Raw genomic sequence first — 14,709 nt, forward strand, 5'->3', positions numbered from 1 at the left:
TAACGAGTAATATATTTAGGTAAATGAAAAATCAAAATTGAAATTTGGTTGGTTTAGTTTTGGTCGGATCGACAGTATGCACGGTCCGAAACCATATTTTCGGAGCCGATATCTAATCAGAATAAACCGTTCCATCCAAACGATGGTATCGATTATATTATTACTCAAAACAACAAGGGAAATGAGACCCGACAAACACAAATAAGTTACCATCAAAAAGGCGAACATTGGAATCACTGACAAAACATTTGTTATCATCTTGTCGCTGCTTCATCTTTGGTGATATTAATATTTGCAATTTTTTGGGCGTCTTGGTTGTCGAGCACGGCTTGTGCTTTCATGGCTTGCATCATCTGCTTCATGGTTTTCTCCTCTTCTTGAAGCTTCATTTCAACTATCATCTCCGCTTGCTTATCAACCGGCTTGAAGTATTCGTTAATGGCTGCCTCCTGCAATCAATCAAACACATAAGCCAATAATATCATCAACAAAAGATGAAGCTAGAAGTCAGTTACTTATGACTAAGGGTGGCAATTGTGACCCATTGTGTTGAATGGGTTGTATTAAAATGTATATAATGGGTCAAACTAAAAAAAGAAAATGATTGAAACAGGTCAAACTAAAAAAAGAAAATGATTGAAACGGGTCAAAATGGGTTGACATTTCTCAGAGTTTTTTTTTTGTTTGGAACGAGAAAAACGGAGGAAACATTTTTGTATTTTTACTTTTTAAGTTTTTGATTTATATTACGAGTTATAATTTTTTAATTTTTTAATGAGGGGTTTTTGAAATCTCAACCCATTTTGACCCATTTCAAAAACTCCTCAATAAAAACTCAAAAAAAAAATTAAAAAATCATAATTCGAAATATAAATCAAAAACTAAAAAAAGTAAAAGTACTAAAAATTTTCCTCCGTTTTTCTCATTCCATAAAAAAAACTCGAGAAACGTCCACCCGTTTTGACCCGTTTCAATCAAATTCTTTTTTTAGTTTGACCCGTTGTATACATTTTGATACAGCTCATTCAACCCAATGGGCAACATTTTTCACCCATACTTATGACTAAGTCTGGCAAAACGGGCAGGTCGGGTCGGATAACGGGTCAAAACAAGTTCGGGTTGAAAAGAGTAGTTTTAGAAATACAAAAGTATCTCATACTCGTTTTTAATGTTATGCACGTATTATGCGCTCACCGCTCTATAGAACATTTTCGAAGAGTATAACCGCTATAAGACTGAGTTTGTTACTGTTACGATAAGTTACTATAACAAGTTAAATATACAGTTAAATATGGTTATGACTTATAACTGCAAATAATTGTATATATTTAATTAGTAATTAGTTAGGTAAAGTTACAAGAAGTTACTGTGTCCTCTAACTGCTTGTTAACAGCTTTCATCTCTTCCACCATTTGTCGCACCTCAGATAATATAAGCTGCTCCGGGATCTTTCGAATCTCTGCCTTCTTCCGTTCCGCCAACATTCAGGGGAAAAAGATTGAAAATAATATTCAGATTTCACATAAATCTGTCACGTTCACGATGATGCAAACAAAATTTTGAAGAATGTTTCACAAAATTTTACATAGAAAATGATGTTACATCAACATGAAACTAGAAAGTTTGAATTTGATCATTAGCAATTAAGAAAAACATATTAGAAAACTACAAAGAACATGTTCACACGTTTGTTTTTGCAGTCTTAGGGCAAAAACACTTAGGGAACAGAAAAACAAAAGTGTATTAGTTCATGAAAACCAAAAAAAGATTAAGAAAATTCAAATTCAGATCCCAGGTATGGATTTCGGGATGATGGATGGACCAAACCATCAAGGCATTGTGAACAAGCAGTAGGTCTTTCTCGTGATCAATAGTTATGACCATTTGTTGACATGCTTTCCACCAGTGTTGTAAAACTCGGAATCCAAGGCCGACTAGTCGGTCTGGATTAGTCGGAGACGGTCAAAAGTCAGGTTAGGCGGCTAGGCGGTCAAAATTCGGGCTAGGATTCTCTAAAATCCGGTAAAAAGAATCGAGCTAGGGGGTCAAAAGTCGGGCTAGGATTCTCTAAAAGTCGGTATAAAACGGGCTAGGCGGTCAAAATCGGCCAAGGTACCTTTTTGACATGATTTATGCTTATTTTAACATATAAATAATATAAAAATATTAATTTTCTTTATATTTGCCATGTCCGAGTACTCTCCGAATAGAAGCCTAGGGTCCGCCTAGCGACTTTCGCAACATTGCTTTCCACACATCTCCATTCCCATTGATCAATGTATTATTCAGCCAGCTTTATTAAATGCTCATGTTGGCTCTCAAGGTGATTATATTATCCCCCTAAAAGAATCTAAAACCTACTCTGTTTTCTTACTCTGCGTACGTTAATCAAAGGCAATATACTATGATCTAGCTAGTATGTAGCATTCACTTAATTGATATCCACCCAGGTGTGACGGAAGCAAACCTTACCTCTATTTAGGCATATAACCAAAAATTACATAATGGCAAAGGCATCCAACCTCTTTTACCAAAGCCCAAATTTTTTATGATCTTATTGCCCATATGTTCTAACACAAGTATGCCACATTCACAAAAAAGAAGCTAAGATTTTTTATTATTTTTTTAACTATTTTGATGTTTAATGGAATTAAGCAACAATTAGTTGAAGCTTATACAGTTAGACCAGTTAACTGTTTTCTAAGCTAAACTTCACACAGAAGCCATATGTATCAATACCAACTGGAGGTTCACACTTCACAGACAGCCCAAAGCCAGAGTCTTGACCATTCATTTCCCAGAGCTCCCAACAACAACATGCCAGCCTGATCCTTAGTTAACCAACCCAGTGAATTTTTTTTACTCACCGTCACCAAATGCCTGAGTAAAGTCTTGGGCAGAGACTTGTTACAGCCTGTCCCAGGTCTGAATGCTAAATAAAATGTTACTACACTTTGATGCCCGGTTTTCAAGCAAATTTGTAGATTTTAAACTATTTTCAGTAATCATATAATACTAAGTTGATGAAATTCCAATATGCTTCAACGAAGAATTTTAAATATAACTTTAACCAGTGTCAAGTGTCAACCTATGCAGTTAATGCGGAAAAATATCAGATATCGGTCAAGGACCGATATTTGAGATGTCAGTTATCGCGGTGAGATATCTTTTAGCGGTAGGTGAGCAATAACCGAATCGTTAACCGAAAACCGACGAAACCGAACCGAAATAACCGAAATTTACAGAACCGCACCGATCTCTTCATTTTTTTTCCATATTTTCAAGCCTTTTTTCCTCTATTTCATGTATTATATGTCTTAATAGTTTAATACTATCATTTTCATGTATGTATATCTCCATTTCATATATTTATACATTAATTCCATGCAATTATACTTTCATTTCATTGTTCCAAAACGTGTTGTTCGGACACGCAAACCGGCCCACGCCAGACCGTCCCAGGCCCATCACGTGAGAGGTAAATCAGCCTCACTCAGCGACAAGGCGGTTGGCGCTTAGGATCGGTTTCGAACCCATGGCCTCTAGGTTATTGTTCCAAGTCTTACGCCCCCTTAAGCATTCATTTCATGCATTTTTAAGCAAAAATTTATCCCAAGTTTGACATTGGTTATTAACCGAACCGAACCGTGCGCACCCCTAAATTATCTGTAATTTTAATATCATGCAGAATTTATATATATATATATAGCAATTTAACACTAACAATTCAGTATAGTATACTCTCCTCCTACGATTAACAAAATGAACCTTATGCAACTTACAAAACACTACAAGTAGGCGCTTATTTATTAAGACTCAAAACAATAACATTAAACACTAAAAAATTGACAACTAAGACTTAAAACACTGATATCGGAACCGATGCATCATATCGACTCTTTTGTTATGTTTCTACTCAAGATCAAGAAAAAAATTATTATCATATAAAAGCTTAACTAAATAATACACCTTTTTATTAAACATTTCAACTATTGAACAAAAAATTGGTTACAATTAGTTAAACTTTTGTTACCTCAGTAATACGTTTTTGAAGCTCTCGACGGTAAGATCTGATATGGCGTTCTTCGTAACTTGATAACACTCTGACGTAAAACATTGCTTTTCGACCAAATTCAATCAATTTCTTCATCTTTGAGTTGTTTATAAATTTCAGACGAATTTGCACAAATTATTATTATTAGAGAAATGTTACTATTATGATGATTGATTTGGGGTTGGGGTTTTGACTATTGATTTGAGATCAACCGGGTACGGGGCCTAACTTGAACCGCCGATGGACACGTACCAGATTCCATCGCCGTCGTTGAATAATCGTTTTGAGATTAATAAGAAAAGGGTGTTTTGTGAAGACTCTGTTTCTTCCACAGGGACTAAGTACCAAAGAGTTTATATTGATTGACTTGATTAATGTATTATTAACTGTTGAGTTTACTTGTTTGATTTGTACATGGGGTTTACATGAATTGCAAAATTGTGATTTAGAATCCTAAACCGATCACGTCAGAATCAAAATAAACTGGAATGTGATTTGGTATGGTTGGTTACTACTTACTACAAAAATATTATTTTTCTTTATATTTACCATGTCCGAGTACTCTCAACTCCCTAGTCGACCGCCGACTGCTTAGGTAGTCAGTTTCTTTGAAATGTTCTTCACATTGACTCTCTAGGTGATTATATTATCTCCCTAAAAGAACCTAAAACCTACTCCATTTTCTCACTCTGCGTACCTTAATCAAAGCCAATATACTATGATCTAGCTAGTATGTAACATTCACTTAATTGATATCCACCCAAGTGTGACGGAAGCAAACCTTACCTCTATTTAGGCATATAACCAAAAATTACATAATGGCAAAGGCATCCAACCTCTTTTACCAAAGCCCAAATTATTTATAATCTTATTGCTCATATATTCTAACACAAGTATGTCACATTCACAAAAAGGAAGCTAAGATTTTTTTATTTTTTATTTATTTATTTTTACTATTTTGATGTTTAATGGAATTAAGCAATAATTAGTTGAAGCTTCTACAGTTAGACCAGTTAGCTGTTTTCTAAGCTAAAATTCACACAGAAGCCGTATGTATCAATGCCAACTAGAGGTTCACAGACAGCCCAAAGCCAGAGTCTTGACCATTCATTTTACAGAGCACCCAACAACGACATGCCAGCCCGATCCTAAGTTAACCAACCCAGTGAACTTTTTTTACTCACCGTCACCAAATGCCCGAGTAAAGTCTTGGGCAGACACTTGTTACAGCCCTGTCCCAGGTCTCAATGCTAAATAAAATGTTACTACACTTTGATGCCTGGTTTTCAAGCAAATTTGCAGATTTCAAACCATTTTTAGTAATCATAAAAATACTAACTTGATAAAATACTATTATTCTTCAACAAAGAATTCAAAAATAAAACTTTAACCAATGTCAGCGGTCAACCTATGCAGTTAATGCGGAAAAATATCGGTTATCAGTCAAGGACCGGTATTTGAGATGTCAGTTATCACGGTGAAATATCTGTTAGGGGTGAGCAATAACCGAATCGTTAACCAAAAACCGACGCAACCGAATCAAAATAACCAAAAACCAAATTAACCGATCTCTTCATTTTTTTTTCATATATTCAAGCCTTTTTTCCTCTATTTCATGTATTATATGTATAAAAATAGTTTAATACTATCATTTTAATGTATTTTTATATCTTCATTTCATGTACTAATATCTCAATTTCATATATATTTATACATTAATTTCATGCAGTTATACCTTCATTTCATGTATTTTTAAGCAAAATTTTAGCCCAAGTTTGACATTGGTTATTAACTGAAATTAACCGAACCGAACAGTGCGCACCCCTAAATTATCTGTAATTTTAATATCATGCAGAATTTATATATATATATATATATATAGCAATTTAACACTAACTATTCAGTATAGTATACTCTCCTCCTACGATTAACAAATTTAACCTTATGCAACTTACAAAACACTACAAGTAGGCGCGTATTTACTAAGACTCAAAACATTAACATTAAACACTAAAAAAATGACAACTAAGACTTAAAACACTGATATCGGGAACCGATACATCAATAAAATATTAGACTAAGGGGTGTGGGGGCTTTAGTGGGGGCTCCAGCAGAGCCAAGAACCAATAATATTATGACGTGTGGCAGAGAGAGAAACTGGATAAGGGGGGTGTTGGAGCCCCTGGTGTGGAGGGGCTCCAGCGAATTTTTTTTTATTTTTTTTATAAATATATTTAAATAACATATTATTAAAAAAACACATAAAATATTAAAAAAAACACACATTAATAAAAAAACACATTAATATCTAAAATTCAAATTACAAAAAAAAAACATACTAAAAATTTAACAAACAATAATACTTAATAATAACACTAATCTAATACAAGATCATTGGGTCGCCTCGCCTACAAATGTTCAACCAACTCATGTCGAAGATTCCCGTGTGTCTCACGGCTCTTGATATTTGCTATGTTATGAAGTCTTTGTTGATCACTGATTGTGGACGGTTGTGGCGGAATGTCACCTTGGTAGTTTTGGCAGATAGCTTTGCCCTCGTCTTCTAACGTCATGTTGTGTAGGATCAGACACGTGTAGACGACGTTCATTATCCTCTCCCGAGTCCAATAACGTATCGGGTTCGCCAGCACATAATATTGTTTTTTCAGAACTCCAAAAGCTCTTTCAATATCTTTTCTAGCAGACTCTTGCTTCTTCGTAAAATACTTCCGTTTATCGGCGATTGGATCTGTAAAAGCTTTCACTAACAAAGCCCATTCGTTGTAAATACCATCGACCAGATAGTACCCGTACTTGAAGAGTTCTCCATTTGCAACAAAAGCTTGAGGTGGTTCAACCCCGTCGATAAGGTCGTTGATCAAATGTGACTGATCGATAACATTAAGGTCGTTATTTGACCCAGTAACACCAAACAAAGCATGCCAAAACCAAAGATCCTGTGACACCGCCGCCTCAAGTATAAGGGTCGGCCCTTCATGATCACCACGGTGGAACTGACCTCGCCAGGCCATTGGACACATAGCCCATCCAACATGCGTACAATCGAGGCTACCTAGCATCCCAGGAAAACCATGTTTTTCTGCGTGCACCTCATATATGCGTTGGATGTCATACATTGTAGGTTTACGCAGATATCTCCTAGAGTAAATCGATATGACTCCTACGTATATAAATACGATATAAGTATATATATATCTATAGTTATAGGCATTAAAATAATCTATAAACATATAATATATATTAAAAAATGTAATAAATATTTAATAAAAACTAAAATTAATGTTTTTTACCTTGGCAGAAAAAATGAAGGGATTCACGTGCAACCCTTTTCGACATCTGTAAATACTCATCCAAAGCGTCCGACGAAATGCCGTACGCTAATTGATGGATAGCAGCCGTGCATTTTTTAAGAGAGGTAAAACTGGGGAGACCCCTAGCATCCTCCCTTTGTTGAAAAAAGGGATACCGTGCCTCTAAATCACTTGCTATACGCATGAACAATTGTCTGCTCATTCGGAAACGAGTTCGAAAATCCGACTCCTCGTATACCGGTTGAGGGCTAAAATAATGCCTAATCAAAGTATCGTTAGCACCCGATCGATCACGATCACGAGGTGGTGCTCTAACTCTCGGGACTCGAGGTTGCTGGGCTTGATTTTGCAAAAGATCCACCACAGTTGCGGTCAAAACTCCCCCTACTTGAAGAAGCAAATCATCCTCTTCGGAGGAGTCGGAATCAGACGAGAACCACGACATTTTTATTTTAATTTTGAGAGTATTTTAGAAGAAAAGATGTATAATTGTGAAATGGAGTATATTTTATAAAGGTATATATTAAAAGTTTAAGAAAATATTTTTTTTTAATTTAATACGAGCCAACGGCTCTTTTTGCTAAAAACAAGGTGACTTCCTCTCTCTCTTCTCCCGCTACCAATCTAGCGCCCCGCTAGCGCCCCGCTAGGTGTGGTGTTAGCGCCTGGGGGCGCGAGCGGAGGGGCTCTAGCGCCCCCGTTGAAGCCCCACACCCCTCAGTCTTATCATTCAATTACTTAGCTTTAATAATACACCTTTTAATGAAACATTTCAACTATTGAACAATAAATGGTTACAATTAGTTAAACTTTTGTTACCTCAGTAATACGTTTTTGAAGCTCTAGACGGTAAGATCTGATACGGCGTTCTTCGTAACCTGATAAGACTCTGACGTAAAACTTTGCTTTCCGACCATATTCAATCAATTTCTTCATCCTTGAGTTTGTTTATCAATTTCAGACGAATTTGCACGAATTATTATTATTATTACAGAAATGTTACTAATATGATTTGATTTGGGGTTGGGATTTTGACTATTGAAGTATTGATTTGAGATAAACCGGGTTCTGAGCCTAACTTGAACCGGCCCATTGTGTTGAAACGATTAGAATATTTGAACTCTGAGTTTGTATCGGTTTTGTTTGGTTTGGTTCGGTTTTAACATCGAAATTTAATAAGCATGTTTCAAGTTTAATAGTTGGATAATTGAAGATACTATTCAATAGGTTACCCCTGACTTTACGAGAAAAATACAAACGGGGTTAATGCAAAGTACTAAAATAATATGATTTTGGAAACGTCGTGTGTTGATTTGCAAGAAATTTAAAAAAGGTACTGAAGTTGCGTAGTTGGTCAAATCTCATATACGAAAATGAAAATTAACTCTTCGTGTTATGAAGGCAAAGAATTGTGAAAAACGGTTATATTCGAATGTTACTTGAACGTAAAAGAGTGGAGAGAATTGAGGGTCTTGTTGGTCAATATCTTCCCAAGCGACGAGCTCGTTATTCATCCTCCCAGCTAGAGGTGGTCAAAAAAACCGGTCCGGGAACCGGTTTGCCGGTTTAAACCGGAAACCGGTTTTTAAGAAAACCGGTTTTTTAAAAACCGGTTTGACCGGTTTACAAACCGCCGGTTTGTATATCGGTTACACGTTTTAGAGCCAAAACCGGTTAACGAACCGGTTATAAAAAAACCGGTTTTTTTTAATAACCGGTTATAAAAAAACCGGTTAACCGGTTTTTTTATAAACCGGTTTTTGACCGTTATAAAAAAACCGGTCGGTTAAAAACCGGTTTTTTTCCGTTGTATAGCGGCTATATAGCCGTTTTTTTTTTTTGACCGTTTTTTTTTTTACCATTTTACCCCCACAAACATCTATATATAGTTTAGGTTGGGTATTGGTTAGATCACACTCGATTATACAACTCCAAACGCTCTAAACGTTTATTTCATACGCGATTATTTTGTTATCTCACGCTCAATTATACCACATTACCACTCCATACGCTCTTATTTCGTAGTCGATTATCATGGCCTCCCAAAGTGCTGCTTCATCCGTCAACATGGGTGCCTCGAACACGGGAGAAACGGTCGTTCGGGTCATCCCCACGAAACGAAACCAAGATGTTTGGCAACATTTCGACCTATGCGAAATGTCTAACGGTAGCCAAAAAGCTCGATGCAAACATTGTTTGAAGTTTTATGGCAAAGATGCAAACTCCACTTTAAAAGCGCATGTACAAAGGCCCTTTTGCAAGGCCTTGAAGGACGAATCGGGAAGTAGTTCGCAGCCGGAGATGACGAATCAAGGAACGGTGTTTACGTACGACCTTGAAGCGGTACGTCAACAGTTTTCAAACTTTGTGATTCAACAAACACTTCCTTTCAACCACTTCGACAACCCTCAATTCACGGAGATGATGCAAAAGTATGTTCAACCACGCTACCAACACGTAAGTCGTTCGACCCTTAGAAGAGATTGTCTTAAAGCATGGAAAAACGCTAAATCCGAACTAATTTCATACTTTTCAAACTTACAAACTGGTGTAAACTTAACAACGGATGTGTGGTCGGTACCTAATGGTTCGCCCGACTCATACATTTGTGTGACGGCTCATTGGGTTGACCCCGAGTCATGGCAAATGATGAAACGAACCGTTGCGTTTCAATTGTTTGATTACCCGCACACGGGTAGAAATATTTTTAAACTCTTGGATAAAGTCATTCGACAATACAAGATTGAACATAAAATCTTTTCAATTTCGTTTGATAACGCGTCCAACAATACGGCCGCGGTTGGCCATTTAAAATTAAAGTATAAACCTATTTGTGATGGAGCGTTTTTTCATAGCCGATGCATTGCACATATTATCAACTTGGCCGTGCAAGATGGGTTAAACGTGATCGAAACGCAAAGAAACAATTTTAAAAGAATGTTACGAGATGTTTTTAGCAACAATACAACATTTTCAAGATACAAAAAATTTTGTGTAGAAGCTAATTGTCAATGGTTGGGGCCAAATTGGGATTGTCCAACAAGATGGAACTCGACTTGTGATATGTTTGAGAAAGCCATCCAACAAAAAGAATCATTAATTGCGTTTCATCAAATTTTGTCAAGTAGGGGTAAAGTGGACCGTACGATCCTAGAAACTGGTTATTGATTGACATCGTTACGGAGGTCCTTCAAATTTTTAAATCTTGCACAACTAGTTTATCCGGGGTTTACTATCCAACAAGCCCCATTGCTTTACCAAAAATTGCTGTCATGTGCACAAAGTTGAGTGAACTTCATTGTAGGGGTGCACCTTATTTTGATATGGGTGTAAAAAAGAAAGAAAAATTTAGAAAATATTTTCAAGAACTACCCGCTGTTTTGACATGTGCTGCTGCGTTAAACCCTTGCATCAATGTTGGTGGTGTTGAAGCTTTAATAGAAAAAATTTGTGATGAGCTAGAGTTAAACGACGATCAAAACCCCTATTATAACCAAACTTTAAAGAATGCTTTCAACACCACCTTGTCAAATATGTATGATGTTTACCTTACAAAATACGGGTCGTCTTCCCAAATTCATGACTCGTTAAGAGCTGTTGCCCAATCCCAATCCCAAACCGACCTTGAAATGGGGATGTACTACATGATTTGGGAAGACGCCGGTAAACGTCAAAAGGTAAACACCCCAAGCAGTGAACTTGGAAGGTATGGTGGTACCAACTTTGTGAAACACATGACTCCGGATGAATTTAGAAGTCTTGATTTGCTGGCTTGGTGGAGAGGTAAGGAGGATGAGTTTCCGATCCTCGCCGCCATGGCCAAAGATTTACTAACGGTCCAAGCTTCCACGGTAGCTTCGGAGTCTGCTTTTTCTGTTTCTGGCAGGGTTATATCGATTAGGAGGACTCGACTCACTCCACCAGCTGTAGAGATGTCGATTTGCTACAAGGATTACTTGGACTCTTTAGATAGGGCACAACATCAACGCTCACTCGAGGGGGAAATGGACTATGAGGCGGGCTTGTATGAAGACGAGGTCAATCAAGGACACACTCAACCAATGACCGATGAAGAAGCCGCGTACGACGATTACCTAAGGAACAGCTCGGGATCGGGTAGCGAAGAAAATTAGTTAAAGAAACAGCAAACATGGAGGCAAATAATGAGTAAGAAACATCAAGTTGTTAATGTAATCGTGTCTAAGCATTCTTTAATGTTTGTATTTTTGAGTTACGAATATGCGATAACGATTTAATGTTTGTATTTTTAATGTAAAAGCTATAAATGAAAGTTATGTGTTTTTAATCTTCCAAGCAAAGAACCCTAACAACGAAAGCAAAGAATGGAGTCAGTCCGTTTTGCCTTGTAGTTACCGGTTTGCCTTGTAGTTACCGGTTTGTTTATACTGTGAAAAAATAATGGTTATTTAAAAAAAAAAAAACCGGTTATTAAAAAACCGGTTTATTAACCGGTTCTAACCGGTTTCTAAACCGGTCCTAACCGGTTAGACCGGTTAGGGTTTTTAGATACAAAAACCGGTTATTAACCGGTCCGGTTATTAACCGAACCGGTTTTTTTCCGGGCCAAAAAAAACCGGTCCGGTTAATAACCGAACCGGTTTTTTTAAAAAAACCGATTTGTGCACCTCTACTCCTAGCTACTACTTCCATCAAACTCATACTCGAAACCCTGGCCTCGTAAAGTCTAACACCGCAGCCATTGGATACAATCTCCATGAACTCATGATGATGATGATCATCATCAGTTGCATGCATCAGTCTCAGTCTCCCACTAAGCATGGGGCGGTCCACCAAGGCCCGCCCCATGCTCTCCTTCATCCAACCTCCAGTGACCCATCCTGAGTCATTTTCCGTTGCCTTATTGTAGTACACGATGACATGAAACCGTCTTGAGAAAACTACGCTTCTCACATCTTTTGTCACCCTAACACTTTGGGACTCGCGTTCACTCGGCCTCAAAGGCGTCACCATTAGTATAGAGTCTATTTGCACCTTAGGAACCGCCATGTCGCGTTGGTGTATTTGTTGACATGACATTTATATATATACATGCATGATGCGTTACATGCGTATATGCATACACCATGCATCTAATTCTTCTACTTGTTTAATTAGTTTGGTGATATACCTAGCAAACAGTCTTCGCCTAACTCGATTCATCTAACTTTTCAAGTTGCCAAAAGTAGTCCAGGGCCGTCTCCGAGAATTTAAATACCTTGGCCGAGCCAAAATAAAAAGGCCCGTAGGCCTTAACGAAACTTTTTTTTCCGCTAATGTACATGGATAAAAGTTTTATCGACCGATTTATTATAAGCAGAAATCATTTTGAGCATGTAATTATCTCATAAATCATTGCAAATAACCTTATTTTTAACACCAAAAAACATATATATGTACTATGTATAAAAAAGTTTGTGCCCCCGAAACTTATATGCCCCGGCCGATGGTGCGGCCCGCACACCCTCCGAGCCTCCCCTTGCCAAAACATTTATTTTTGTTGGATTTGGTAATTAAAACTCATCTGCATCTTTTGTTTTATATGTTAATTTAGTGTTTTGAAACTCTAGGGAGTACAATATATGGTACTAAATTTCTTTTTGTTCATGTCTTCTTCATAGATACTACAGCAACCAAAGCCAGCCTTGATACGTATCAAAATTTTTAAGTAGGAATTCGTTTTGACATTAACATTCTTATCGTCCACTGGACAGGCATAAAACTAGTTTAGATAATTCCAGACAATAACTAGTACAAACATAAAACTTTTAATCAACACACAAACTTCAAAATAATATAAGAGCTTAAGGGACTGAAAACTGAACCAAAAAACAAACTTTTGTTCGACCAAAAAATTAACTAATAAACCGGACCAAAAGTTATTGTGTCACATTTTCTCGTATCAGTTTTTGATTGAATAACGAGTTGAAAACAAACTACTCTGATACAATCTTATATCCATATCAGGTTTCTCTTCCCAACAATCTAATTCGACTTCATACAAACCGTCATTTTTCAAGTTGTAAACAATCATATGATTCGAATTAACCATCATCAACACGTCCTCGTTTTCATTCCAAAACCCTAAAACCTTTATTAAACCACATAAAGGAATAGGCGGTTTATGCTCGAACACACAATGCAACACCCACCCTCGATCCACTTTCAACACCCACACCTCCACCCTCCGGTTAACAACATGATACACGTATCCAACTTCACCATGTAAATCAACCAACTGCTCGTCAACCAAACCGGAAGGTAGGTTATTATTGTCCTCCCTAAGTAAGCACCACGATAATCATCATATTCATCACTAATTAACCAATGCAAACATCCATTAACAAATACGCCTTCACCAGTTATGGGAAAAGATGGGACTTGTGGTATCTTTACTCACGAGTCCGTGCCCAAAACATGCACCATGGTGCATAGATCCTCATTTAGTGGATAATCATCCGGTGACTCATCGTGTACTCTAATTAGCACAACGCACACCATCTAGAAAGTTTTAGTGGAATCATCAAAACCAAGCCCGCTTGACTCATTGACACAGAGTCGTCGGCTTAACTCTTCAAGATCAATCCCCCATGACCATTGTCGTGTTTGGAGATAATGGAATATTGGTGTGATCTTCATGGATGGCAACTCGTAACGTTCTTTCCTTAGAGGATTGATAACAACCAAAGTGGTGGTGGTGTCGTGGTTGCATTGTGATGAATAGAGCAAACCGTTGCACGAACCTAGGATTATGTCATTAGGGTATCTTAAACATAGTTCGGTACATAACATAAACTCCATAACCGGTGGCTTCTTTGTCACTTGTAGGGTACAAGTGCCTGGTTTTTCTTTATATTCCAAGAAAGCGAGTATGCATTGCGAGTTGGGATGATTTGATGGAAATTGATGGACCATGATGAGCATTGGATTAGTTGGAGTCGCTCGTTTTGCATGCATGCTTTCGAGGTAAGGATCGTTGATGTAGTTGCACCATTGCTTGCTTACACACCGCATTCGAGCCAAAGATTTCACTGACATTCTGGACAGGATATTGTACATGTTTTCCATAGGCAACTGATCAGCAATGATCATAGATGGGTTGTGAAGGTTGAATAATGGTGAGTTTAGGGTTTGGTTGATTGTGGTTAATATATAGTAATAAAATATATTAATATTAGGATTTGTAAGATATGAAAGTAGATGTAATTGAATTTGAAATACAAAACTACAAAAGTTATTGGGTTTAAATTAAATTTTAGAAAGAAATCTCAAGATTGGTTATTATTTAAAACTTTAGTATTGTCA

The 14,709-nt window shown here is 37.1% G+C and overlaps 3 protein-coding genes across 3 annotated transcripts; all 3 read right to left on the reverse strand.

Moving 5' to 3' along the window:
• Positions 1-41: 41 nt before the first annotated feature.
• Positions 42-8,326, reverse strand: LOC143556045 (uncharacterized). The gene is made up of 3 exons (XM_077045478.1): positions 8,206-8,326; positions 1,368-1,481; positions 42-449 (listed from the first exon to the last, which is right to left on the reverse strand). Exons 1-3 carry the CDS (start codon positions 8,320-8,322, stop codon positions 255-257), a joined length of 426 nt encoding a protein of 141 aa, XP_076901593.1. The 5' UTR covers positions 8,323-8,326; the 3' UTR covers positions 42-254.
• A 421-nt stretch (positions 8,327-8,747) lies between these two features.
• LOC143556046 (uncharacterized) lies at positions 8,748-12,414 on the reverse strand. Its single transcript, XM_077045479.1, has 2 exons — positions 12,033-12,414; positions 8,748-8,908 (listed from the first exon to the last, which is right to left on the reverse strand). The coding sequence occupies exons 1-2, from the start codon at positions 12,412-12,414 to the stop codon at positions 8,748-8,750; spliced, it is 543 nt and encodes a 180-aa protein (XP_076901594.1).
• Positions 12,415-13,905: 1,491 nt separating this feature from the next.
• Positions 13,906-14,496, reverse strand: LOC143556047 (putative F-box protein At1g53370). The gene has a single exon (XM_077045480.1). It carries the CDS (start codon positions 14,494-14,496, stop codon positions 13,906-13,908), a length of 591 nt encoding a protein of 196 aa, XP_076901595.1.
• Between the last annotated feature and the right edge of the window lie 213 nt (positions 14,497-14,709).

Source organism: Bidens hawaiensis, unplaced genomic scaffold (assembly GCF_021521415.1).
Source record: "Bidens hawaiensis isolate Kalapana, Puna unplaced genomic scaffold, B.hawaiensis_p1.1 tig00018425_1, whole genome shotgun sequence".
Lineage (NCBI taxonomy): Eukaryota > Viridiplantae > Streptophyta > Magnoliopsida > Asterales > Asteraceae > Bidens > Bidens hawaiensis.

Coding starts and splice junctions, on each gene's coding strand:
- LOC143556045 (XM_077045478.1), bottom strand. CDS start 8,322: ATGAAGAAATTGATTGAATATGGTCGGAAAGCAAAGTTTTACGTCAGA. Junction 1,482..8,205: donor TTCAAAAACGTATTACTGAG/GTAACAAAAGTT, acceptor TTCCCCTGAATG/TTGGCGGAACGGAAGAAGGC. Junction 450..1,367: donor ACAAGCAGTTAGAGGACACA/GTAACTTCTTGT, acceptor GATTGATTGCAG/GAGGCAGCCATTAACGAATA.
- LOC143556047 (XM_077045480.1), bottom strand. CDS start 14,496: ATGATCATTGCTGATCAGTTGCCTATGGAAAACATGTACAATATCCTG.
- LOC143556046 (XM_077045479.1), bottom strand. CDS start 12,414: ATGGCGGTTCCTAAGGTGCAAATAGACTCTATACTAATGGTGACGCCT. Junction 8,909..12,032: donor AGTAGTAGCTAGGAGTAGAG/GTGCACAAATCG, acceptor GACCACCTCTAG/CTGGGAGGATGAATAACGAG.